General features: G+C 44.5%; 1 protein-coding gene across 2 annotated transcripts; it reads left to right on the forward strand.

Moving 5' to 3' along the window:
• The first annotated feature begins 1,883 nt into the window (after positions 1-1,883).
• SFT2D2 (SFT2 domain containing 2) lies at positions 1,884-24,747 on the forward strand. Of its 2 annotated transcripts, XR_010839890.1 has the most exons (10): positions 1,904-2,063; positions 10,218-10,304; positions 10,551-10,636; positions 12,242-12,323; positions 13,797-13,832; positions 13,920-13,978; positions 15,938-15,967; positions 18,102-18,346; positions 22,686-22,806; positions 23,678-24,747. XR_010839890.1 is itself a non-coding variant. In XM_059073591.2 (8 exons), the coding sequence occupies exons 1-8, from the start codon at positions 2,001-2,003 to the stop codon at positions 18,139-18,141; spliced, it is 483 nt and encodes a 160-aa protein (XP_058929574.1). In that variant the 5' UTR covers positions 1,884-2,000; the 3' UTR covers positions 18,142-19,005. The 2 variants fall into 2 exon arrangements, 1 of the variants encoding a protein (XP_058929574.1); XM_059073591.2 differs by lacking the exons at positions 22,686-22,806; positions 23,678-24,747 and having other exon boundaries at positions 1,884-2,063; positions 18,102-19,005.
• Positions 24,748-27,326: the final 2,579 nt, after the last annotated feature.

Consider the following 27,326-nt stretch of genomic DNA (forward strand, 5'->3'; position numbering starts at 1 on the left):
GAGGTGGAGGGCGGCCCAATGTTCTCACTTTGCTGACAAAAATAAGCTTTCCCAGCTGACTTGGGTATCATAGTCATTTAAGTGTTGCGCTATCTGCCAATCTGGCTGTTACAATTCACTGAATTGCAAAAGACAGACACAAAGTTTCTCATTCATTCATTCACTCACTCAATGTGGATTTTCTGAGCACCTGTTTTGTGGGTGTTTTTCTGGGTTCAGGGAGTAAAGAACCGAATGACACTGTGAGGGTCTCACAATGTAGAGGAGACAGACTTGACCATGAATAAAGGTAACACTGTGAGGTGAGTACTTACAGGTGTGTTTAAGGTGCTTTGGGAACACAGAGGAAAGAGCTACTGTAACGTCAGGCTTAGAGAAGGCTTCAATGGATATGGCAGAGTAATACTAGCTTCCGTTAGTTGCTAACTGAATGCCTGCCATGTTCCAGGCTCTCTACATATACTGTCATGTTTACTTCCCACAATAACTTTCAGAGGTAGTCATTTATGTCCATTTTACAGATGAGAAAATTGAGGACCAGACAATACCACACATCTAGTATGTGGTGGTGTTAGAGTTGTGACTCCCAGATCTTCCTAACTCCACTATGGATGGACTTTCCACTCTGTGCTGATATTTCAAGAGTCTTGAAAGATGTGTAGGAATTTACTTGAGTGAAACAAGAGGGTAAAGAGCATCCAGGCAAGAGCACCGGCATTTGTTATTCAAGATTTCAGGTGTAAACTAAAATTATAAAGCGTAGCATATTTGCCTTCCATAAAGATAAAATCACATAGGGGTGTAATTACAGTCATTTGACTGACTTGTATAGGGTCCTTTGCAAATCCCTTTGCTTGGTTGATTCATAATACTTTCTAACAAGTTCTTGGTAACATCTAAATTCTCTCCATTCAGACACAGCATTCCTACTCTTTCATAAATATTCTCTCTCTCTCTCTCTCTCTCTCTCTCTCTCTCTCTCTCTCTCTCTCTCTCTCTCTCTCTCTCGTGTGTGTGTGTGTGTGTGTGTGTGTGTGTGTGTGTGTGTATGGGGTGCAGGAGGGTGCAGGAAGATTCTCTAGTGGGTGCTCCTGGTAACCTCTCTTGTATTTGTTTTTTCTAATCTTATTTAATCTCCAAGTTAGTTTTCCAGACATTCTCCAGCAAGCAGTTTGAGGTGTGAGCCCACGTCCTGTCTCTGGCACCATCCTGGGGGTTACATGGATTCTCCAACATAGAATCATTAGCGCTGGAGTCCAGTTTGAGGTCAGTAAAACAAACCATCCAAGAAACACAAAACGATCTGGTATACCTTTCCCCACTCCCTCACCCAATTTCTACCCGTTTCTCAAGTTTTTGTCCAAATCATTCCTCTCGATGCATTTTCAGTTGGAACTACAGTAGTGTTTTTCTTGTTAACGTTTCCACAAAGCTTGTTATAGATTGAATTTGCCCCAGTTGGCCTCAAGTGATTTTTAAACAGTTGTTTCCAGTATAACTACAATCAGAACGCGGATTCCCCACTGCATTTGTTTACAAGTCTGCAACCACACCAGAGGGAGTGTAGGGTACGGGGAGGGGGGGGGGTCCAGGATTCATCGTCTTTGTTTCTGCAGTGCCTCGCATGTGCTAGGGACTCCGCGTTTGTCGACTGAAGCTACGATGGCCCCGGGAGGGAGGGCAGCCGGCTCGGGTGTGGAACGCGGCGCCGGACGCAGAATTGAGGTTTAGCCACGCTTGGTCGACCTTAAACCCACCTCTTCCTGCCCGCCCCTCCTTCCCGCACCAAAACCAGCCCTTAAACGCGGGCTGGGCGCCGGCTAGAGGCGGGCGCGGGGATCGCCGGGCGCCTGCGCGTGCCGCCGCCAGGTGGGCAGGTACCTGGGCGGGGCGCGCCGTGGTTGGCGGCGGCGGGGCCGGAGCACTCGGAAGAGCCCGCGACTCAGCCAGAGCAACAGGCGACCGGCTGGGGGCTGGGGCCGGGGTGGACCGAGCCCGCCATGGACAAGCTGAAGAAGGTGCTGAGCGGGCAGGATACCGAGGACCGGGGCGGCCTGTCCGAGGTGAGTGCGCCGCGGCGCGCAGCCGCCTGGCCGCGCCCTCTCCTCCCCGAGGCCGCTGCGTCCCCGCCTCGGTGGAGGGTCCGCGGGGAGCCTGGGAGCGCGCCGGGGCTCGGGGGTCTGGGTGACACTGGAGCCCCGCCCCCAGTTCCGCCGGCGCCTGTTGCTGGCTGGTAGGAAAGGCAAGCAGGACTTCCAGGATTTCGTGGAAAGCAGCTCTGCCCCTGCTCCTTCCCCCTCCTCTCCAACGCTCCGGACCCCCGCGCTCCCCCCACTCCCCACCCCAGGTGCCAGGGCCCAGACACTCTGCACAGGGTAGTCGGCACCTGTTTACTTTTTTGTCCTGCACCCTTCAGCCTTCCGCGTCCCATCCCCCCCACAAAGGGAGGGCCGAGCTGGAGCAAAACCTAGAAACATCTGCGAAGGGGAGGGCGGATATTCCCGCTCGGCGGCCCCATCCCTGCAGGCCAGGGAAAGGGCTTTAGGGCCGAGCTAGGCTGGGGCCTCTGAGAACTTGGCGGAGGGAGTCCTCGTAGGGTAGATCGCCTGCGCCGGGGGCCTAGGTGACCGCACCTCCTCGCTGCCTACCTCGAGGCGGGACTGGTGGCCGCGCCTCGGTGCTCCGGGCTGCGTTCCTGCCCAGTTTAGGTTGTGGGGTGTGACACTCGCACCCGACCTTGTGCGCACTGTTGCTGTAAGCTACCCCCAGGAAAACCGTGAACTCCTGGACGGCTGGGACCACATCTTGTTTCTCTGTGCACACGCTGCACGTAGACTCCGTAGACGCCCAGGACCTCATGAGGCCGCCTGCACGCTTGTTTGTTCTTTTAGAAAGGTTTGGTCGAGTTGAAACTTGGGCATTAATGCCCTGTGTTCTAGAGCCACACAGGATGTTTATTTCCTATTTCTAGTGCTTAGAGTTTTGTTATTTTTTTTTTCCTCCGTGAATGATAAAATAATATTTCTCTTTATTTTTTGGCGTATTCCGTGGGCCCCAGTTTCCTCATCTGTAAAATGAAGCTCTTGCACAAGATAACATGGCTTCTTTCAAGTTGGAACCTACGTTTTCCCTCTGATTTTCATCAGTGTCTCAAGTGGCTATCTCAGCATGCTGCTTTCACTCGCTTTTGTGGTTGCTGATTTTATTCTGACTTTTGTGTGACCCTGATACCTCCACGCCCACCATGAAATCTCAGAACCCTAAAAGTTGCTCTCTGAATCTTCACCTTGAAGAAGCAACACTACAGGCACTGAGTGTTATAGGAATTGGAGTTTTAACTTTTTTTGACATTTCAAAACAGCCTGTGGCTTCTTTTAAATCTGTTGCCTTTATTAATTGGTCAGGGCTCGGTAATAATTTCATGAGTTCCTCGTTTTTGATTTCTGGCTTCTTGTATGAACTCACAAGCCAAACCTCAGACTGGGCCTAAGAAAACTTATGTGGTTGACAGTTATGCTTATCTAAAGCTTTATGTTGCACCAACTGTCAATAAGGTTTTAGAGCAGCTGGGGTTCAAGAGGGTGATGTTTTCTCTTCCTGTGGACTCTTGTGGGGACAGAGGAGATGATGCAGATATTTTGATTTAGAAAATCATCATGAAGTGGTGGACAGACACTCAAGAGTGAATGATGTAGTACAGATTGAAAACATAAAATGCTGAGTTAGTTTTTACCTAAAATAGTGAATGCCTGTGTTGGACACAATGAAGGGCTTTAAAGAGTTGTAAGCTCAGGCATGTAGAATCTATTTTAGAAAGACTAGGTGCTTCTGTCTTGTTCTAAAACGCTGCTGCCAGTTTCCTCTCTCTGAGTGTGAGATTCCTGTTTATGTACATTATTGTGTGGCACTTCCTGAGTCCCCGACTACCAGGAAGCATTTTGTGTCCAGCTGAATTCACCCTCAGGGTTGTTTTTGGCTCAGTTTTTACTTATTAGGTCAGGGCCTCCTTGAAAATGTTGGTAGTGACTTGATTGTCTCACATTTCCCATGGTTTTGAGGCTGGCAAGGCTGGAGGATGCTGGTGAAATTTCTGTTTTGTGTGGGATGTTGGACTTGGTGGCCTTAAAGTCTCTTCACATTCAATTATAAAAACAGACGTCACCAGAAGTGAATGCTTTAAAAAATTGTTATCCTTTTAGCTAGTGGGAAGCAGCCGCATAGCACAGGGAGATCAGCTTGGTGCTTTGCACCCATCTAGAGGGCTGGGGTAGGGAGGGTGGGAGGGAGACGCAAGAGGGAGGGGATATGGGGATACATGTATGCATGTAGCTGATTCACTTTGTTATACAGCAGAAACTAACACAACACTGTAAAGCAATTATACTCCAATGAAGATGTTAAAAAAATTGTTATCCTTTTAATGCAAAAAATAAAAATATGACTAATTCTGTTTCTCCTACATATGAAACTGGGGAATTATAAAACTTGCCTGGTGATGTCTGGTCACAGATGGCATCTTGATGAGTTTTGTGATTGATACCTGGTCTTCATAAATCCACCTTCAATCTTCAGTTTCTATGGGCTTCTTTCTGAAAGTACAGGCTTTATGTTTTCTCTACAGGATTGCAGGGACAAGGAGGGTCTGAATTGTACCTGGTTTGAAAGCACAGGAATGGGGCAGTGTTCCTTTCTCACCTTCTTCCTGTTACCAACCCTGTTTCCCCGAACAGTTCTCAGCTTTTCTTCTTTTGGCAAGAGCCCCTCTTCTCTCCACATCCCAGAGTCAAAGGGACTCTTGTGCATAACTGCCAGTCAGACAGCCTATGAGCTCTTTGCCTACAGATTGTATCCAGGTGCTATTCCAGCTACTCTAATTTCCAAAAAGTGCGCTAGCACAGTTTCCAGAAACCATGAATTTAAGGAGCTATTTTACATCAATGGAGTTGATTTTCACAAATTGGCACAAAGAAGTGTTTAGCTTTTGCTGGATCCAGTTGGAAGCGGAGCAACAGCTTCCTCTGGCCTGTGACTAAGCGTGTTTGTGAAAGAACTTGCAACCACGTAGATGAAAAGTTATCGCCCCCTCCCTCATTTTGGCAAATAGGGTGACATTTGGCTGGGAGTCAGGTTGAGAGACATGTGGAACCAACAACGTGTTACTTTCCTTTTTGAAGCAGAAACCAGAACTGCTTCCTATCACGAGTGATTTTAATTTTTACAAGAGCTGGCTTCTCACTGTCCTGTTGAGACTATTTTGTGCTCTAAATACCAAGGCCGTGTCAAATGGATACTTAACCTTGTGGCTCATCCTGTAAAACAAACGGGTGAATCTTTTCACATGTCTCTGTTGATGCCAAGTAATGCTCAGGCAAGCATTGGATTGAATCCAGTCCAATCCCACTACCACAATTTTCTTCTTCCACATAGCTCTGTTCATTTTTCCACCTTGGCAAGGTAAGTTCTTTGGTGCTTGCGTGAGTGGTGGCTTTCGATTTTCTCCTGTCCTTCTGGGAGGTTGAACAGGTTAGTCAGAAGGGGTCTAATCCGAGTGTCTGGGGTGCCAGTGAAGACTGGTAACAGAGCATCACAAGGCCCATTTTGGGGGAGAGGTGTTCCTAACGTGGGACCAGGTGGCCCCTCTGTCAGCTCCTAACACCCTACTCCCCTGGTGGTGCAGTGGTTGAGAGTCCGCCTGCCGATGCATGGGACACGGGTTCGTGCCCCGGTCCGGGAGGATCCCACATGCCGCGGTGCGGCTGGGCCCGTGAGCCATGGCCGCTGAGCCTGTGCGTCCAGAGCCTGTGTTCTGCAATGGGAGAACATCCCTTTGTTCCGCAACATCCCTGAGCGTGCCATTCTGTGTAGGGTCATATGTTGCCATATGTTTCTGCAAGTGCTGTGTGTGTGTGTGTGTGTGTGTGTGTGTGTGTGTGTGTGTGATGAGCCCCACTTTCAATATGTGTGAACATATGGGGCAGATAACCTGCCCTAAATACCTGTCTCCTGAGTGGGGAGGAAGCCATGCTGTAGTGAAGCCTGCCACGCCTGAGCAAGCCTCTGGTCCTGCTCTTCCAGCTTCTGGTTTGACAGGAAGTTTAGAGACAGGGTTGAGAATAGGCCCCTGAGCTGGGAGTTGTCAAGGCTGAGGGAGTTGTGGGTTTAGTGACCCTGGGAACCTCTGCCACCACTGCCTTCCTCCATCAGCTGGGGGGATGTGTGGTCAGTAGCTTTCACCACATTGCCAGCTGGGGACTGTGCTGGCCACTTGAGGTGAGCCCTGGGTGAATGAATATGCAGGGGGCCTGGCTGCCCTGCCTTGGCTGGGCAGGAGGAAAGGCCTTTGGTCTCCCTGGCAGCTGCCTGTGCAAGTTGGAGCAGCTGTGGCCACTGCATGAGGTTGAGAGACTAGGATGGTCTCTGGTGCAGACACTTGGCTGTCATCTTTGACATGGGGAAAAAATCCTCAGGAGTTACTCACAGGCTCCCTTGTTTTAGTGGGACTTTTCTGGAAATCTCGGCCTCCACTGAACTTTGCTCTTGGGAAGGATTAATCATGGTGACAGAGAGGGATGAATAGGGCATTCATTAATTAACTAGGATCCATCTCACATGTGGGTGACTTGGCTGATGCCAACACCTTGAAGAACAACTTCTGCACCAAGAGTGAATAGATTCGGCTGAGAGACCCGATTAGGATGAGAGTCTGAGCCCTCCTGGGTCCCAGAAAGGCCGGCAGGAGCAGTGAGTCCTGAAGCTTGGCTGGTTGACTTAGGAGATGGTGCCCCTCGGATCGAACTGCGCGAGTGCCACCCCTGTCTTTTCCCCTTTCCCTGGGCCCTGGGGGAGGTCACACCTTTCCAGTTGTGGTCCTCATTCTGCGTAGGCTGCCGTAAGGGCTCAGGCTGCTCTAGGGTCTGCTGTCTTGCAGACATGGGGTGCCGTGTCCATGGGGACATGGGTTCAAGCCCTGTTCCAGGAAGATCCCACGTGCCGCGGAGCAACTTAGCCCATGCGCCACAACTACTGAGCCTGCGCCCTAGAGCCCGCAGGCCACAACTACTGAAGTCTGTGTGCTCTAGGCCCCTTGTGCTGCAACTACTGAGGCCACGTGCTGCAACTACTGAAGTCCATGTGCCTAGAGCGTGAATGGCCGTCATCAAAAAGTCTACAAACAGTAAACACTGGAGAGGGTATGGAGAAAAGGGAACCTTCCTACACTGTTGATGGGAGTGTAAATTGGTGCAGCCACTATGGATAACAGTATGGAGGTTCCTTAAAGAGTAAAAATACAGTTATCATATGATCCAGCAATCCCACTCCTGGGCATGTATCCAGAAAAGATGAAAACTGTAGTTCAGAAAGGTACATGTACTCCAGTGTTCATAGCAGCACTATTTACAAAAGCCAAAATATGGAAGTAACCTAAGTGTCCATTGACAGAAGAATGGATAAAGAAGATGTGGTGTGTGTGTGTGTGTATATATATATATATATAAATATGGAATATATATATTAATATACATATTAATTATATATAATGGAATATTACTTAGCCATAAAAATGAATAATACCATTTGCAGCAATATGGATGGATGTAGAGATTATCATATGAAGTGAAGTAATCAAAGACAAATATATGATATCACTTATATGTGGAATCTGAAAAAGTGATACAAATGAACTTATTTACAAAACAGAAATAGACTCAGACATAGAAAACAAACTTATGGTTACCAAAAGGGAAAGGGGGAGAAGGGAGGGATAAAATTAGGAGTTTGGGATGAACAGATACACACTATATATAAAATAGATAACAAGGACTTACTGTATAGGATAGGGAACTATAGTGAATATCTTATAACAACTATAATGGAAAAGAATCTGAAAAAGAATACATACATGTATAACTGAATCACTTTGCTTTACAACTCAAACCAACACAACATGGTAAATCATCTATACTTCAGTTTTTAAAAAACTGAATCATATGCTATGCTCAAAGACTGAGTAGTTGTATCTACCTAAAATTTGAGGAAACAAGCTCATTTACAATGTAAGACTAATTAAATTAATTAAAGGGGAGTGGTGATTATAATAAAGTACATCTTATTCTAAGGACAGTAAACGAAATAACATCGATGGGATCCACATAGCTGTACCTTAATGAAGCACAAACCTACACTTCTAAATAGCTATGAAACCAGCAGAAAATTGGATGTAACAGTCTGACATATGCATAGCCAAAAATTTCTTAAATATGGGTCCTTTTTAGATTTCAGCATTTCCAGGTTTCTGTATTTTCTTTCACATGTATGGTTTCTGTCAGCTCTTTATGTTGGCTGGATCCTTTAATTCTGCTTCTGTATTTGAATATTTACTTCATATATATAACAACGAATAGTATACATAATGTAATAAATGACCAAGAGAAAATGGCCATATTTGTACTCACACACCTAATATCTTTCCACATCAAAGAGAGTGGAAATGTTATCAAAAGATATTTTCTGGGATAGGGAGGGTGGGAGAGAGGGTGACGCAAGAGCAAAGAGGTATGGGAACATATGTATATGTATAACTGATTCACTTTGTTGTAAAGGAGAAACTAACACACTATTGTAAAACAGTTATACTCCAATAAAGATGTTAAAAAAAGATATTTTCCTTTTACCATTATTAAAAAACAGTAATAAGTGACCATTCTCATGGAATTTGAATCATCTAAATTGATATGTGTCTCATGCTACATAATATCCCATACTAATATGTTTGTCCTTACTTAATGTCAAAGATATTTGAAGATGATTTTACTTATAATAAACAGAACATGGTGGAGCATTTATGCATAGGATAATATTCTGGAACAGTCTGTGAGGTCAACCTTGGCATAATTTGACTCGTGGTTGTAACCGTATCTTATTCTAAGTACAGTGATTTCCTCATAAACATGGTCAAATCGTTTTGTGGTAAAAAAAAGAGAAAGTACATATAGCATATATGACACAGTACAGCACTAGATCGATTTTTTATAATAAACACTCTTTAGGAAAAATGGAATGCATGTGTTTTTCAAATATAATTTTTCCAAGATCTAAATCTATTACAAAGGCATATATCTTTAAAGCAATAAAACTTTAAAAATTTTGTAATATAAAGAACATTGCACTCAAAAAAAAAGAACCCAGTGATCATTCCATTCACTATTTTTCCAGTTTTCTTGAACTCCTCTTTTGAACTCAATAGCATCTGTTGGGTAATTTTATAATTCCCTATGGAGTAAGAAACCAGAAGTTATCTATAAATTTCCATGGACGATTTTACAGTTCATTATGGAGTAGGAAAGTAAATAATACCTATACGTTGTCAAGATAAAGTTAAGGGACTTCCGTGGTGGCACAGTTCGTGCCACAGGTTTTACCAAGGACCAAAAATGCTAAATTTCTGTATATGATTTGCAGTGATGGAAACAAGGCAGAGACAGTAAGCACCCAAAGTGGTGAGTTGGCACTTTCCAGATGCCTGTCGTCCTCATGGAAGAGACCCTGGAGCTATTTGTTGGCCCATTTGTGTCTGTACATCTGCATCATCCTCTGATGGAACACGTCAAACGTGTCTTCTTTGTGCTCCTGCCTCTCGGCACCCAACCCCTCCCCTTCCGAGGCAGTTCCCACGCTGACGGGCTCCCTGATGCCCTTCCCACAGGTGCCCAGGCCGTGGCCCTCCTTCCAGCCCATCCTCTGTAGCATCTGGAACCCCAGGTTCTTGTCGGTCAGTTTCTGCTGGGCGAAATCAAAGTCCTGGGGTTTCTTCTTCTTGGACACGGGACGACCCCGAGGCCTGTCATAGGCAATTCGAACTGGTTCGTGAACTTTGGGCTCCTGGGTGAGACACAGCATAGCTGTGGGACACAGCTCGGGTCCCACCAGCCCATCTCTTACAGTCCACTTCACTGTTTGTGAAGTGCATTGTGCTTGAGGCAGAGTTTCCACCTCGTCCAACCAGAGGCTCGGTAGCCTCTATCAGCTGCTGGAGAAGAGATTCATGGCTGGATGAGGAGCTGGATTCAGTGAACATGAGGGCTCCTGTAGCTATGCTCAACTAGGTTTCTGTGTTGCTGCCTTCCTCTGTACAAATTCTAAATTTAAGTTTGTGTCCTTTGTTTTTGGTGATTACATATGCATATACATGTATGTAATTAGTTTTTTAAATATTTCAGGTTGTTCAGGCAACTTCATTAAGCTCGGGCACCAGAATAAAAGGCTTCATTGCTTGCTTTGCTGCAGGAATTCTCTGCTCGCTGCTGGTAAGACTGCCCTCCCCTCCTGCATCTTTTCCCCCTGCGTTCCTTCCCTCTATCTTTCCACTTTCATCTACCTCCTTTTCTCTTTTGCTCTTCACTGAAATGCATGGATAAGAGGAGGGGGAGGAAAGAGAGGTGGTGAGGGAGGTAAGTGGGGGGAGGGGAAAAGGTTCCTCTGTGCGCGCTCCTGGTTCGGTGGCTGTGGTGGGGTGTTCCTCACGTGCAGATACTCTGTGCCTTATCTTCCAGGGAACTCTTCTGCTCTGGGTGCCCAGGAAGGGACTATACCTCTTCGCAGTGTTTTACACCTTTGGTAACATCGCATCTCTTGGGAGGTAACAGTTTTTTACATCTAACCTTAGCCAATTATTAGATGGGAAAATGGATGTGCGTTGTGTTTGGAGGGAGGTGAAGGAGGATGCTTCCATAGTTTTAAGGATTTGGAGAGAAAATAGGTAGTTAAAATACATCCCTTTCATATCCTATCACTTCAACATATATATATATATATATATATATATATATATATATATTTATTTATTTATTTATTTTTTGTGGTACGTGGGCCTCTCACTGCTGTGACCTCTCCCGTTGCGGAGCACAGGCTCCGGACGTGCAGGCTCAGCGGCCATGGCTCACGGGCCCAGCCGCTCCGCGGCATGTGGGATCTTCCCGGACCGGGGCACGAACCCGTGTCCCCTGCATTGGCAGGTGGACTCTCAACCACTGCGCCACCAGGGAAGCCCCTTTTATATTTTTGTATATATGCTGCGTTTAATTTTTAAGGCCACCCTTGGCTATTGCTTCTTGTTCAACGTAGGCTCAAGAGTACACTCAGCGCAAACACTTGACCTGGGAGTGCAGCTTTGAATTCAAATGGAAACTTAATGGCACTTCAAAGAGAGGTAGACTTACTTAACAAATTTTTGTTTTTAGAACACTCAGTGGCTAATGTCATCTGCTGGTTGGCTTGTATTAAATGCTGGTTGTAAAACAGCTACGCCTGGGGTGATGCCACGCGGGGCGTTTCTGTCAGGAGTTGGGAAGCATGACCTATACCTGGCCCTGGCACTTGCCGTGTTAGGCATGAGTGTCTGCTTCATTTGTGTTTACTCTTTCTTACTAGCCACCTATCAAGTTCCATCCCTATAGAAGGCATGCTGGGGCTCTCTTTTGGAGCTTGGGAATCCAATAGATGTGGGTTGGAATGCCAGCTCTTTTATGGGCTTAGCTGTATGATCTTGGATAAGTAAATTAACCTTTCTGAGCTTTATTTTCTCAGCTCTAAAATAAGTGTAATAATACCTAACTCACAGAGTTGTTGAGGGGATGAAATGAGATCATGTACACGATATCTAGCACTTAGCAAGTGTACTACACATCACAGATGATATTCCTATCAACATTAGAATTATCCTCTGGAGATTACAAAAGAAAATGAAATACTCTACCTTTTAACATAAACTACCTAAGCCTGTAAGATGTGGTTTTTCTTTTTTAGATTACCTGAGTCTCTTTGGTTTGTTTGTTTCCATGGGTAGGTCGTTAAGGAGGCAAGGTAGCACCTGGAAGGGAGGGGTCCTCTAACCTAGTGGTTATGGATGTGGTTCCGGAGTCAGACCTACGTGCGTCTACAACCTCACTCTACCGTATTCTAGTTGGGTGGCCTTAGATAAATAACAAAATTTACAAAATAAGTGCAAAATAAGTATGATGACTGTTCTATAATCAACTTCATAAATTGTTAATGGACTAAATAAGAATAAGGCACAAAAGGCCCTAAAGTACAGTGCCTAGCTCAGTCAGAGCTTTTCAAGTGTCAGCTACTATTACTGCTATTATTGCCACAGGTGAGCTGGGGGAGGTGATGGGGAGGCACCTTGGTTTACCTCGTGTGGTTCTGTTCTGGTCTGAACGGCTTGTGTGTGTTTGTCTCTTAGCACTCTCTTCCTCATGGGACCAGTGAAACAGCTGAAGCGAATGTTAGAGCCTACGCGTTTGATTGCAACCATCATGGTGCTGGTAAGGTCTTCCTGTTAGCTGAATGTCTAAAAGAGGAGTGTTTGTTTCTGCCGTTTGCAATTTTTTTCCTTTTAAACCTAAAGACTTCTATCCTCTTCCCTTTCATCTTGACTTACTATCTGATGCCTGTATCCACTGTGGCAGAAGGGAGCATTCTTCATCTAATAATTTTTACTCTCTTCCCCTGACTTGTGTTTCAGTTGGTGTTAAGGTACTGCCAGTTCTATCAAGCCCCTCCAGAAGGTGTTGCTTCTTAAATTTGGCAAACTCACGTGGTAATAAGAGAGCTCTGACACCCTCCTGGTGGTGGGTGACGACGCCACATACAAGCAGAGCTTAGAGGGAATAACTGGGGAACACAGGGTTCATTCTCTCCAGTGGGTGTCCCATCTCCTAGCATGGGCTCTTTTTCCCCTTGTCATTCTCTGACTTTGGGATCCTGTTTGTTTTTGTCAGTTTTCCTGAAGCAGGTCTGGTTTCCTCATGGTCCAGCACCCCCGTTCCTTGCTTTCACCACAGTGTCTTCAGTCTTGTCCTAGCTTCCTGTCCCATTAACCCAGAATGCCTCTCCCTTCCTTGGGCCATTTCCTTCCATGGGACCATCCCATCATTCCAGACCACGTCCTCTGGACCTGCTGTTACAGTTATCAGTATTGCAATGTCCAGACCTTGCGCAACATACTTTGTAGTTTCATTTGTGTACCTCTCATTTGTTCAGGTGGGTAAGTTCTCTAAGGCCATGGCCACACTTGCTACTGTTTTGTATCCTTTCACAGCATTGGGCACAATGCTGGACACCAAGAAATTATTTCGGTCATATTTATTGAGTAGTTACTGATACAGCAGGATGGAGAGGACAGGCACGACTGATAGCTGGACTGCTAATTGCTTTTGGCCATCCCTGGATGTAGAGGGCCTGGATAAGTCTCTTGCAAAAAGAACTTACTAAGAAAGGACTCAGGGACAGTGTTAGGTGACATGTAAACAAATAATCGACTCTCTGCCTGTGAGATTGACGTCTAGTGTTAACCTTTGCCCTCACATGCCCTTTCTAACTCCAGACACTAGTGTTTGGCAGGAGTTAAAGAGGTGTGTGTTTAACCTACTTTAATGTGTTGAAATGGAAGGATGTATGGATGGGTGGACCAGAAATGTGCTTGTGTTTGCTGGGCAGAGATTTTGGGAAACTTTGAAAGTAGAAGAGGATCCTTCTCTTTTTAATCTACATGAATCCTTATTGGCCAATTTCATTTCACTGGGATTTGAACTCATCTGCCGAAGATGGGTGCTCGGGTAGGTTCAGTGCTTTGAAATGAAGGATGCATTTGGTGGCTGTGATAACCACAGAATCTGATTACGGAAGTTTGATGTGTTGTTGTAAGTTTGTCAAGAATGATGTCTTTACGGTTTTTTTCCCCTCCTTGTTATCATTGTCATCGTATTAATTAAATAATGTTTCCTTTCTCTCTCTAGTTGTGCCTTACGCTTACCCTGTGTTCTGCCTTTTGGGTAAGTGTGTATTTTAATTTTCCTTAACCTTTTTGGTGTGTGCCTCTTGTCACACACGCACCTGTAACCATATCATTTTTCTTCCAGTGGCACAACAGTGGACTTGCTCTCATCTTCTGCATTTTGCAGTCTCTGGCCCTGGCGTGGTAAGTAACCTTTTCAACAGTCCCTTCCCACATCGATCTCTGACTAATGCAGCTGAAGGAGATAAAATCCCACATGGTGTGGGTAGGAGGATTAGGAAAACAGAAGCTTTTCAACTTAAGAATCCTTAATGATGCAAGTCAAATCACACTGCAGAGCACCAAAGCCTGTCGACTCAGCCCACCGCCAGTAGGTGGCATTAGTGGCCTTGTGTGGTCGTGGGAGGCTCTTTGCCCACTGTGGCATTTTTGCTGGGCTCAGGGTTGATTTTGAGATGTTACAAACGTTATTCAACAACTCACGTCTGGTAAGGGCAAGGACGATGAAGTTGTGTAGGGGCTGGTAAAAAGAGGCTTGTGAATCAAACAGGCATTAAAGAAAAAGGAAACTGGTAAGAAAAATCGTGAGTGTTACATTTGTGGTGGGATGAATCATTTAACAGAAGGACAAAGAGTGAATTGTCAGCAGGAGATGAGAAGCAGTGACTGACGAAATGGAAAACCGTGTGGCTGTGTGCCGTAGCAAAACCAGGGAGTTAGTTGTGCCCTAGGGACCAAGCATAGTGAAAGGACCACTGGAGACATTATCATTCAAAACCATGGATGGGGCTGTAGGTTCATGGCCATTTCAAACCTGTCCAACATCAGAGTAAAGGGGTGGTGGCACCCTTACTATTGTATGGAATCAATAGCTTCTGAGACGTTTCTATAATATGTTCACAGTTTATCAAGGGATGATATCTGCCAAAACAGTTTCATAAAAATGTGACTTGATCTACTTTGGGAAAAAATGTTGGCTCTAATGCGAAGAAAGGAAGACTGTGGAAGTTTTAAAGCTTCCAAGGATCAAATGTTGTCTTATTTGATAGAAATGGATCTTGAGACTGCAAGCTTAACACCCATCCTTCCTTTTTAGTAATTTTGGACTTTTGAATAAATGTACTTTCAAAATGCCCTTTGGAATTTATTCCAAGTAAGTCAGCTTTTGTACGTGGTGAGTGTCAGCTACGGAGAAGAATGATGGCGTGATTTTAATGTGACACATACAGTGTGGTGGTAGGTACTGAAAGGGCCTGGTGTGATGGCTTATGTTTATATTTTGGTTTTCTTCTCGGGGCAGAAATTAGTCCCTACATACACGTGCCTTTCTTTGCATATAGACTGATTCTGAAGCCAGTTTTTAAAGATTCAGCGTTCATATGTGCACAGGCAGATGGCCCTATTCCAACCGTGATGTGTTCCAACTGTATGTGCCTTCTTAGCGTTGATTGGCTTCCAGGTTGCCTGACACCCAGGCCAGGTCTTTGGGGGCGTGGCCAGCTTCCTCCCCGCTGTGGCTCCGTTCTGGGCGAGGGGGCTGAGCTAACTGGGACCACCAAGATATCTGTGGGCTTGGGTTCTTAAAGAATCATAGCTTGCTTATACTTTCATCCATAGGGCAGTTGATAGTGGGTTTTTTGGTTTTTTTTTTTTCTTTTCCTGTTCTCTTTTCTCTTCTTTTAAAATGAATAGGCACAGAGCAGAAAATTTATCCCAATGGGGTACAAGTTGTATTCTGTTGCTAACTTGTAACATATTAGAGGACAGCTGATCTGGATTTTATTTGATGTTCCTTTAGAATAGGGCTTCTAGGTCATCTGGATATCTGGAATCTGCCTGTTGTAGGTAATGCTGCTGGCTCATTTGGTTAAAGCAGTAACCCCGTGAGGCTGAGGTGACCGAGTTGTCTCCGTACGGGCCTTCTGCCCTCCTACTGTGGCTACAGATGACACCCCCTTCCCTGTTATACACATGGCACAGCGCGCGTGTGTGTGGTGTGTGTGCGAACACGCCCTCCTCACTGAGGAGGGAAGGGGTCTGGATACATCACCGCAGGTGCTCTTGCAGCTCAGAAACCCAATCCACTGTGTAATCTTCCACTCCCTTCATTTGACTTGATCTTTTGTTTGTTTTGCATTGTAGGTATAGCCTTTCCTACATACCATTCGCAAGGTAAGACTGTCTTTAGGATTATAATGTCTGTCATTTGGGGATGATGATGGTTTGCATGGGGCCTCTTCATTTAGGGTGCTTTCAGAGAGTTCATGCTGTTTTATCTTTATGAAAATCCTTTGAGACGAATAGGCAGATGTTATACACCTATTTTATAGATTAGTAAGCTAATGCCCACCCCCCCCGACCCATAATACAACCAATGATAGGCATTTGACCCAGGTCTACCGATCCTGGTGCTGGGAACATTCTGCTGTGATAGACAGTATGTAATATGCTCATTATCACTCTTTTAACCTGTAGGTTTGAGGAGATTTTCCTAAAGGTGAATATCATCTTAATATCACTGAGCAAGGGATGGAGGGGGTCGAAGTCCATGCTTATTTTCTTACACTATCCCACTGATGGGAACGTTTCAGAAAAGAATTCATAAAGGGAAAGTAAGCAGGGCCAGGTCTCTGGAGGACCAGGGTTTCCTGATTAGCAGTGTGACCTTGAGCAACTCACTTGACCCTCGACCCCCCCACCCCCCCACCCGGCCTGAAAGGACTCGTGATAACTGACTGGGGTTGGCCCCTTTCTCACTCTGAGCTTCTGACCTCCAAACCTCCTTTATTTATTTATTTATTTATTTATTTATTTATTTATTTATTTATTTATTTATTTGCGGTACGCGGGCCTCTCACTGTTGTGGCCTCTCCCGTTGCGGAGCACAGGCTCCGGACGCGGAGGCTCAGCAGCCATGGCTCACGGGCCCAGCCGCTCCGCGGCATGTGGGATCTTCCCGGACCGGGGCACGAACCCGTGTCCCCTGCATCGGCAGGTGGACTCACAACCACTGTGCCACCAGGGAAGCCCCAAACCTCCTTTAATTAGCACTTTCAGTGATCTTTGCCTCTGTTCTCGTGTCACCATTTTATTTCCATTCTTCTCTTTCATGACCTGTTAACTAAAAAGAGGCTTTTCCTTAACTGTGTTGAGGCAGTGAGAAATGTGCGTGAGCTGGGAAGGAGGAAGAGCAGACTTAGGCCTTCCAAGGCTGTCGCTGACAGTGATCGGAAGATGGTGGCGAGTGACTGATTAGATGAGAAGTTAACCAGCCCATCACATTAAAGGCAGCTGGGTGGCTTTGTGAATAGGCTTTCCAGGTCCTTTTTTTTTTTTTTTTTTTTTCCCCAGGTCCTTTAATATGTGTATTGTGAGCTGCCACAAGGGATCTTATTTGTCCCTAAGACCCTTTCTTGTGCAGAGCATCTGCTGGGACTTCAGTGCAGAGCCTATCTTAAGAAATGCTGTCCTAGAATTATCTTGATAGTAAAATGCAGCGCCCGCTCATGCTAATGCATTCTCTCATGCTTCCTCCCTCCCTCCCTCGTGTGACTCCAGTGTCCTTGGCACAAATGCAGCTGAGAGCACAAGGAGTAGAACTGGAGTGAGAAGCCCTAGAACGTGGCCAGATATGGCGGTGGGATGGATGTGCCTGCTTGAATAGAATAGTAATCTGCTGAGCCCTCACTCTTTCCTTGCACTCTCTACACTGAATTCCAAGGAGCAAGTGCCTGGCATAGGGCTCACACATCAGAGTAGCAAGTGCTCAGTACCTATAGAGAGATCCCTGTGCTAGGGAACTCCTGCAAGATGTCCCTTAACAAGTTTCTGCTGCCTTCTTAGAAAGGAGAAAGGCCCTAGTGCCTATTTGACTTAATGTTTTTGGTGCCTTCCGTGATTCTGGTTGATATTAAAGTATACAGTCCTGACTAATTTCTTGGTTTTAGATAGTTTCCACTTTCTTCCTATCTTTTCCTCTGATGGTCATGGTAGCTATTCTTTATTAAATACCTACTCTGTTCAATGCACTAATTCCCAGGCTGGTCTACAGAGTAAGTGGGGACATGCCCTTTTACAGATGAGGAATTTGATACTCAAATAAGGCAAGTCTCTTCCCTGCGATAATTACTAGTAGACGTTGAAGCTGAGGTTTGATGCCGTGTAGACCTGCCCCCATGGTCTGGGTGCTTTCTGCTCTGCGGCGTGCTACTCTGGGTGCCCAGAAAATCTCAAGGAGGGTCTTTACCACTTCCAGGAGCCTTTGGAGTGATGATCTCCCATTTATCTTTGTGTTTTTTCTTCCTAGGGACGCTGTGAAGAAGTGTTTTGCTGTATGTCTTGCGTAACACACAGCCGGTTTTGCAAAGCTTTGGAAGGCACGGTGGATGGAAGCTCGTGGACCGTGTTGTAAATATCTTCTAAATCTCTGTCTCACAGACACGTGCCTTTGATCTTGCAGCGACCTGCTGCTTGCATTCTGAACACCTGAGGGTTACTTTTGGAGGCAATGGTGTGTTCCCAAACCCAAATGTCTGTAGCACGATATGAGAGGTGGGTTCTGTATCTGATGGAGTGGAATCTTCCTTATGCACCTTTGCATGGTGTTCCACTGAGTTCTCATAAATAAAAACCTTGTTAAGCAGCAGCAGATAAGCCTTGGGAGCCAGTGATTCCCAGCTGGCAACAGGCCGCCCTGTTGGAGTCACAGGGGTGCAACAGGAAGGGATAGAGTTTGGGAGTCTACAGGGACTTCGTAGATTTGTTCCTCAGCGTGGCATCCGTCACCCCTGGCCCACACAGTGTGGACACGCTTCTACTCTGGTGTCTGGGAACAAGTGGTTCTGCCCTCCTGACAGCTGCACACGAGCCCGTGGAGAGTCTGGCCGTGGACTGCAGTAGAAAAGGAGCACTTTTTGGTGATGTGTGTTGTTTTTAGACCTGAGCCGTGGCTCTTTTGCTGTTCTGATTCCACACCTGCCCACGGAATGTATTTTCTAACATTCAGTGCACACTTTTTTTCTCTTGGGTTTTTCTTTCTCCCCACCACATATCTTTACTCTTGACCTCCTGGAACGAGATTGAGAGAGAACAAAGCGGCAGCAGCAAACACTACTGCTTCCTTTTGGACAAGACCTGGTAGGAGGTGAAAAATCTTGCTGCTCTCTGCTGTATTTTTTTCCCTCCATTATTTATAAATGTTTGCTTTTAAACTGATTTTGTTTTCCATTCTCCCCTAGAACGGGGCCAGGGGAGAGTAGGTGGGAAGACAGAGCCCGCTGTGGAACCAGCAGGAAGTAGGCACTCCTGCCCAGTGACCTTTAAACAGTCCCAGCGTTTGCAGTGGAGCCTGTGCTGGAAACAGTGGGAGAAGACACCAGGGACTGCGGGGTGGCCATATTGCAGCTTGATGTCTGACCACAGACAAAGTGCTTTCATGTCCCTGATGTTGTCTAGTCCTTGTAAGAGCCTTGTGATGAAGCAGGGATTGTATCCCACTAGGCAGTCAAGGAAATCAAGGCTCAGAGAAGTTACGAGATCCGCCCAAAGCCACAGTCGATGGCAGAACTGAGCCCCAAGCCTGGGTGCCCCAGCTTTGGTCCCGGACCTTCAGGACACCGCGTTTTCCTGGTGTGGCTCTGGTGTTACCTCCTGTAACTGTTTTTCCTGTTCTCATCAGCCAAGCCTGTACCTTTTCTGGTTGCAATCTCTCTACGTCATTGTATCTTCTCCCGCTCAGTCTCCCTTTGGGAAGCTTCCTCTTAGATCTGTAGGATCTCCATCAGTCCTTTTGTGCCCTTTTGCTCCTCCTTGCGGCCTGACCATCAGAATGATCTCTCTTCATCGTTGGAGTTCTTGGCATTACAGGACCTCCAAAGTCACCTCCAGAGGAGAAGTCTGTTTGGGTTTGCCTTTCTATTCTTCTCCCAGGTGGGCCGGTCCACTCACGCTTTTGCTCTGGGAACCTCCAAACCAAAGGCAGTGGTCCACTGCTTGTCTCCTTGCTTGTGACTGATTGCTGAATTCATTTTCCTGCTGCAGCCAAGACCTCACACCGGTGAGGCTTTTCTTCTGAACTGGGGAGGTATGAACAGGCCTGACGGGGCCAGAGTGTGGAGCCAGTGTTACTAGGTCCTTTTCTAGGCTGCCGAGGCCCCTAACCTACCTTCAGCCAGGAGTGGAAAGTATATGCTACCATCTGGCTTGTGTGGGGTTCCTTCACGGGCCAGGGGCTTCCAGGAGACAGCTCAGATCTCAGAAGGGCTCTGTGAAGGGGGTCAGAACTCATCTTCTCTTTAGAGCTGATGTGAGGCTAGCCTGGTCACTGTGAGCTTCAAATAGCCTGGAGTAATACACCTAAAAGGCTGACCCCTCTGGGCCCTTTTCAGAGGCTGGACTTGACTTTGTGAGACATGAGGTTAAGATGTCACCAGGCCTGTATAATGTAGTGGTGGTGAACGTGGGCTGTGAAACAGGTCTGGGTGTGAGTTGTGGTTCGATCACCTGCTAGTGTCATGTTGAACAAGCTCCTTAACCTCTGGTGCTCACATCGCTCATCTGTTTAAAAATAATGGGGATAATGATTCCTGCTGGTTCATCACAGGATGTCAACGAGAAATGTGTCAAGTGCTTAGCGTGAGGCCCAGCATAGGTAAATGATACCTCGGTAAAAGGTGGGTATTATTATTTAATCCCGGAAATAATGGATGACCATTGAAGGTGATAAGGTGACTATCTCTGGCCATTAATTTATCTAAAAAAGCTTATTTGATAGTACGTGTCCGGCACTGTAGACATTGCCGTGCACTATCTTGTTGAATATTCAACAATCACTTTGCCAGGCTAGCAGTCTTGTCTCCCTTATTAGAGAAGGAACAGCCTCAGAGCGGGTAAGGGGTCTGTATCAGATCTCACTAGCCGAGGGCACTAGCTCTTGCATGAAAGCTCCTGCTTTGCCTTAACTCTGGAGGCCTGTGGCCAGTTTGTTCAGACAGCTCCAGTCCGGACACCTCGGCAGCTTGTGGGTGATCCCGCCTTCCAGGATCTTCCAGACTCCGAAATTTTTCCTTCTGCCGCCTTACCCTTTGGTTGCTTCCCTACTTGTTTTTGTCTGCTGGACTGTAGGAGTAAGAAATCCATTTCAAATATGCTGAAAGCTGTTACCAAGCAACTGTACTGGTTAAAAGCAACCTCGTGGGTGAGATGAGGAGTGGAGAGTTAGGGTTTTAGGTCCTGTGGTTGGTCGTGGTCTCTGTTTCCCTGCTCCCCTGCCTTCTATCCTACCCCGTTCACTGCTGGGTGAAGGAGAGATCCTTGCGTTTTGGAATGAAGGGAACCGTTGAGGTGGCTCTTTTGTAGATAAGGAATGTGTTCGTGCAAGGCTGTGCTTCCAACCGCTGGGTGGGAGTGCTGGCCTGAACGCTCTTCCCTGGCCGTGTTGGCCTGTGACCGCTGTGTCCAGACTTGGAGAGCTGGCTTCCAGTGCTCTTGGCCCTCTCTGCCTTCTGCCCACCCCTTAGAGACCGGGCGGGTCTGTTTACTAACTCGCTGCTTCCCATCTCCTCCCGTCTCGCTGTCTAAGAGGTCTCCCCTTTTGCCCGATGTGCTCGGGGGAACTTCTGGCTCTCCAGCCCCTCTGCGTGGCTGTGCCTGTGGCCACTGCTGCTGAGACCCGGCCGAGGTTCCTGCTCTCCCTCCCTCCCACAGACGGGCCGTCTTGTCCTTGGGAAGGACCGACCACTCTCCACAGCTGAGCATTCTCACCGGCTTCACTATCTCAATGCTTGGAGCTCCTGTGCATCACGCCTGTGTGGTGACTGTGGGTTTTCCACCTGAGGGCTACCTTCCACCCTAATCGGTACATGCGCAGGGAGCAGGAAATACAATCATGAAATGCATCTAAATAAAATTACTTTTGGGTACTTCTTTAGCAAAGATAATTAAGAAGTGGGTCATACCTTAAAAAAAAAAAACAAAAGGGGTGTGGGGATACCGGTTTGGCTGTTTCTGCTTTTGATAGCTCCGCGAGAGTGACATGTGTTGGAACACGTGTGATGAGACTTGGTGGAATGAATTAGGGAATGGAGCTGCAGCCCTGTGGCTGTGGAGTCCTTTTTCTATGGGGCCGCCTACACCAGTCTTGCCTTCTCGTCTCTTTCCTTAGATAACTTCTGACTAGAGTCTGCTGTAGGATTGCAGATACTTCAAAATCCGCAACCCATCCTTCAACTTCATTTTCAGCAGATCAACAACGACAGAAATCAGTGTTTAAGGTTTATAGGGCCATGTTGCTAGATTACAGGCATTGTTCTTTTGGTTTTAAAATCCAAGACTTTTTAAGATAAGTTTGAAGATGTGCAGTAGCTTCCTTGCAGATAGCTTTTTAAAAAAAGCGAACAGACCTTCACCTGAAGTTAAATACTGATAGATACCTGTGTAGCTCTCGGTAAGATTAACAGAAGAATTTACATTTAGAAGTCTAAATTGTTTTAGCAATTTATATTTTAAAAGTTGGGGGATTAAATCATGTGACTTTCAAGCACCTTCTAATTTATAATTTTATGCAATTCTGAGATCTGGAGGATTTTTTGTCAAGTGAAGAGGAGAGTGCCGTGCAGTGTTCTTGCCTCCAGTTTACTTGAGATAGATCGGGCGTTTAGTCCCACTTTTTGGTTATTTCTAGTTCTACCGTGAATGCATAGGTGACACTCTTAAGCCCCTGGTACACTTAAGCTTTGCTGTTGATGGCTCAGATTTCTGTCCCTTGACCTCACAAAGGGCCTCACAAAGCACCGGCAGAGGTCTCACCACAGAGCTTGTGAGCAGAGCCCATGGTCCATCAGAGCCTTTGTTAATGTAAATTGACTGAATAAAATTATGTCCTTCTTAGCAGGAGCTGATAAACTGACGATGGGCTTGGAAATGTACAAAACATTTTCTATAGACGGGATGAGCTGAAAGCAGGCAAGAGTGTGTTCACTAGACAGGAGGAACATGGCTATTTGGAGTGAAAGGTCAGTCCACAGCATCATAAAAAACAATTACTACTGATGTGTATATTTACAACAAAGTAATGACACTACACTTAATAAACAGCACCCAAAAATAGACATAGCATGGACAAAAGTTCCCTGATATAAATGGCTGCCTAGACTTAATATCCTTGTGGATCCTTGGGAGGTAGCCTTTGAGACCAAACTGAGACTTGTCAGAGAATGTTGCTCTCTGCCTGTTGAACTTCCATACTGCAAGAAGAAGAAATGAGCCTTAAGTACAGATGAACCTTGTGTAATGTCTTAAAGGAAAACCATAGTTTACATGCAATCTTGTGGTCTTTTTGCTATGAGAAGTGCTTATTTTGCCTTTTTCAGTATTTTTGCTTGACTTTGCCATTTGGAACAAGGAAAACAAAAAAATTAAAACCTCTGAACTCTGATCTTTCACTACTTTTGTACATTCTGATTGTGCAGTTGAGGGTAAAGATGTTCAAAAGCCCATGGGGAATTTATATGCTTTCAGAACATTGTGCCTGTTTTAGTATGATGAGCTTTTAAAACACTCTGTTAAAACATCAATTTTTGTAATTGTACAGATACTCAGCCAATTTTGAATGCTGCTGGTGGCATACCGAAATTTTCATATCACAAACTATAGTCTTGTGTGCTGCTTTTCCTACCTTGAGATGCTGTTTCATACAGGGAAGATTGTTTTCTTTTTACTAACTCATTTCAGAGAAAGAATTTTACTGTTAAGTAAGCTGTTTTTTTCTCCCAAATATCACAAAACAATTCTTTTTTTTTTTTTGGCTTTTTTCCTCCAATAAATGATAGCATTATGATCTTTAATAAATCTAGTGTTGTCTCTTATTCATGTTTGTTTTTCCAGGAGTCACTGAGCCAAATGAAGATTGCAGGACTATGAGAAAAGACCACGTCTTTAATATGAATCCTTGATGGTAGTGTACCTTGTAGGCACTTAAAAGATGTTTTTTTTGTTTGTTTGTTTTGTTTTTTTTGCGGTACGCGGGCCTCTCACTGTTGCGGCCTTTCCCATTGCGGAGCCCAGGCTCCGGACGCGCAGGCTCAGCGGCCATGGCTCACGGGCCCAGTCGCTCCGCGGCATGTGGGATCTTCCCAGACCGGGGCACGAACCTGCGTCTCCTGCATCTGCAGGCGGACTCTCAACCACTGTGCCACCAGGGAAGCCCCAAAAGATGTTTTTTGAGATAAATTGATATGTTTAGCCTGTCTTTCAAATGACTTCAGGATAAACACAGGTCTAAGGACAGATTTGAAGGTTTTTGAAAGGTAAGACATTTCAAGTGTTTATTTTGGAATATTCCCACATACCTAGCTGGATAAGTCACTTTATGTAAACTAGGTTGTCAAATTATTAAAAGGTTTTTAATAATATTTCCTTATTCTTTTAATGTTGGTAGCACTTGTAGTTATGCCAGTTCTTTCATTGCTGATACTGGTTATTTGTATCTTTCTTTATCTTGATCAGTTTAGCTTGAGGTTTATCAATTGTATTGATAGTTTCAAAGATAACTCAGTTAAAATTTGAACATTTAACTAAAGAAGATATGTGAATGGCAAGCAAACACATCTAATACATACTATGTTATCATTATATGAAGTTTAATAAAAACAGGTAAAACTCAATTCTAGACTTTAAAGACACATTCTTAGGTGGTAAAACTATAATGAAAGCAAGGAAGTTATTTGCATAAAAGTTTGCATAGTGATTAGAGGGATGGAGAGGTTAATGATTGGGAAGGGACAGGATGTGGAGGGAGACCCTGGGTATTGTTTGTGTTTTATTTCTTGATCAAGTGGTACTTGCAGGGTGTTCACTGGTAAATCATTGCACTGTGTGTTTTCTGTGTGTGTGCACTTTTGTGATGTGTTATATTTTATAATAAAAGAACCAGCTTTGGTTTCATTGATTTTCACTATTGGTTGTCTGTTTTTTATTTAATTGATTTCTTTTTGTTTTTTTGTCCAATAGCTGTTTATTGTGCTTGCTTTTATAATAATTGATTTCTTTTATTATTTCTTATATTTACTTTAGGTTTATCTTACTTTTCCAGCTTTTAAAAATTTATTTTCATTTCTCCTGTTTATTCTTATACATCCAGCATTCAAGTTATAAAAATTTTAAACTCACCATATTTAGTTTAAAAAATGGAGGCTTTTGGGATAAAACCCAATGGACTAAGGCTCAGTCTCTTATTTTTTATTTTCCTTGTTGGTTATTTATTTTATATATAGCAGTATGTACATGTCAATACCAAACTCCCTAACTTTCCCTCCCCCCACCCCCCTGGTAACCATAAGTTCATTCTCTAAGTCTGCGAGTCTGTTTCTGTTTTGTAAATAAGTTCATTTGTATCATTTTTTTAAGATTCTGCATATAAGTGATATGATATTTCTTTTTGTCTGACTTACTTCACTCAGTATGACAATCTCTGGGTCCGTCCATGTTGCTTCAAGTGGCGTTATTTCATTCTTTTTAGTGACTGAGTAATATTCCATTGTATATATGTACTACAACTTCTTTATCCAGCCCTCCGTAGATAGACATTTAGGTTGCTTCTATGTCTTGGCTACTGTAAACAGTTCTGCCATGAACATTGGGGTGCATGTATCCTTTTGAACCATGTTTTTCTCTGGATATATGCCCAGGAGTGGGATTGCAGTATCATATGGTAGCTCTATTTTTAGTTTTTTAAGGAACCTCCATACTGTTCTCCACAGTGGCTGTACCAATTTACATTCCCACCAACAGTGTAGGAGAGTTCCTTCTCTCCACACCCTCTCTAGCATTTATTGCTTATGGATTTTTTGATGATAGCCATTCTGACTTGTGTGAGGTGATACCTCACTGTAGTTTTGATTTGCATTTCTCTAATAATTAGCAATGCTGAACATCTTTTCATGTGCCTCTTGGCCATTTGTATGTCTTCTTTGGAGAAATGTCTATTTAGGTCTTTTGCCCATTTTTCGATTGGGTTGTTTGTTTTTTTGATATTGAGCTGCATGAGCTGCTTGTATATTTTGGAGACTAATCCCTTGTCAGTCACATCATTTGCAAATATTTTCGCCCATTCTTTGGATTCTGTTGGTTTGGTTTATGGTTTCCTTTGCTGTGCAAAGGCTTTTGAGTTTAATTAGGTCCCATTTGTTTAATTTTGCTTTTATTTCCATTACTCTGGGAGACAGGTTGAAAAAGATACTGCTGTGATTTATGTCAGAAAGTGTACTGCCTGTGTTTTCCTCTAAGAGTTTTATAGTGTCCAGTCTCACATTTAGGTCTTTAATCCATTTTGAGTCTATTTTTGTTTATGGTGTTAGGGAGTGTTCTAATTTCATTTTTTTACATGTAGCTGTCTAGTTTTCCCAGCACCATTTATTGAAGAGACTGTCTTTCCTCCATTGTGTAGTCTTGCCTCCTTCATTGTAGATTAATTGACTATAGGTGCATGGGTTTATTTCTGGGCTTTCTAACCTGTTCCATTGATCTATATTTCTGTTTTTGTGCCAGTAGCATACTGTTTTGATGACTATACCTTTGTAGTATAGTCTGAAGTCCTGATTCCTCCAGCTCCATTCTCCTTTCTCAAGACTGCTTTGGCTATTTGGGATCTTTTGTGTCTCCATACAAATTTAAAGATTTTGTTCTAGTTCTATGAAAAATGCCATTGGTAGTTTGATAGGGATTGCATTGAATCTGTAGATTGCTTTGGGTAGTATAGTCATTTTCACAATGTTGATTCTTCCCATCCAAGAACATGATATATCTCTCCATCTGTTTGCATTATCTTCAATTTCTTTCATCAGCATCTTATAGTTTTCGGAGTACAAGTCTTTTGTCTCCTTAGGTAAGTTTATTCCTAGGTATTTTATTCTTTTTGGTTTGATGGTAAATGGGATTGTTTTTTGAATTTCTCTTTCTGATCTTTCATTGTTAATGTATAGGAATGCAAGAGATTTTTGTGCATTTACCAAATTCATTGATTAGCTCTAGTAGTTTTCTGGTGGCCTCTTTGGGATTATCCATGTATAGTATGATGTCATCTGCAAACAGTGACAGTTTTACTTCTTATGTTCCAATTTGTATTCCTTTTATTTCTTTTTATTTTCTGATTGCCATGGCTAGGACTTCCAAAACTATGTTGAATAATAGCGGTGAGAGTGGACATCCTTGTCTTGTTCCTAATCTTAGAGGAAATGCTTTCAGTTTTTCACCATTAAGTATGATGTTAGCTGTATGTATGTCATCTATGGCCTTTATTATGTTGAGGTAGGTTCACTCTGTGCCCCCTTTCTGGAGAGTTTTTATCATAAATTGGTGTTGAATTTTGTCAAAAGCTTTTTCTGCATCTATTGAGATGATCATATGGGTTTTATTCTTCAATTTGTTGATGTGGTGTCTCACATTGATTGATTTGCAGATATTGAAAAATTCTTGCATCCCTGGGATAAATCCCACTTGATCATTTGTATGATCCTTTTAATGTATTGTTGGATTC

Source organism: Kogia breviceps, chromosome 1 (assembly GCF_026419965.1).
Source record: "Kogia breviceps isolate mKogBre1 chromosome 1, mKogBre1 haplotype 1, whole genome shotgun sequence".
NCBI lineage: Eukaryota > Metazoa > Chordata > Mammalia > Artiodactyla > Physeteridae > Kogia > Kogia breviceps.

What these genes read in the sequence shown, in the direction of transcription:
- SFT2D2 (XM_059073591.2), top strand. Translation starts at nt 2,001, where the DNA reads ATGGACAAGCTGAAGAAGGTGCTGAGCGGGCAGGATACCGAGGACCGG. An exon ending in TTGCAACCATCATGGTGCTG is followed by an intron (nt 12,324 to 13,796) that starts GTAAGGTCTTCC and finishes TTCTCTCTCTAG; the next exon opens with TTGTGCCTTACGCTTACCCT. An exon ending in TCCTACATACCATTCGCAAG is followed by an intron (nt 15,968 to 18,101) that starts GTAAGACTGTCT and finishes TTTTCTTCCTAG; the next exon opens with GGACGCTGTGAAGAAGTGTT.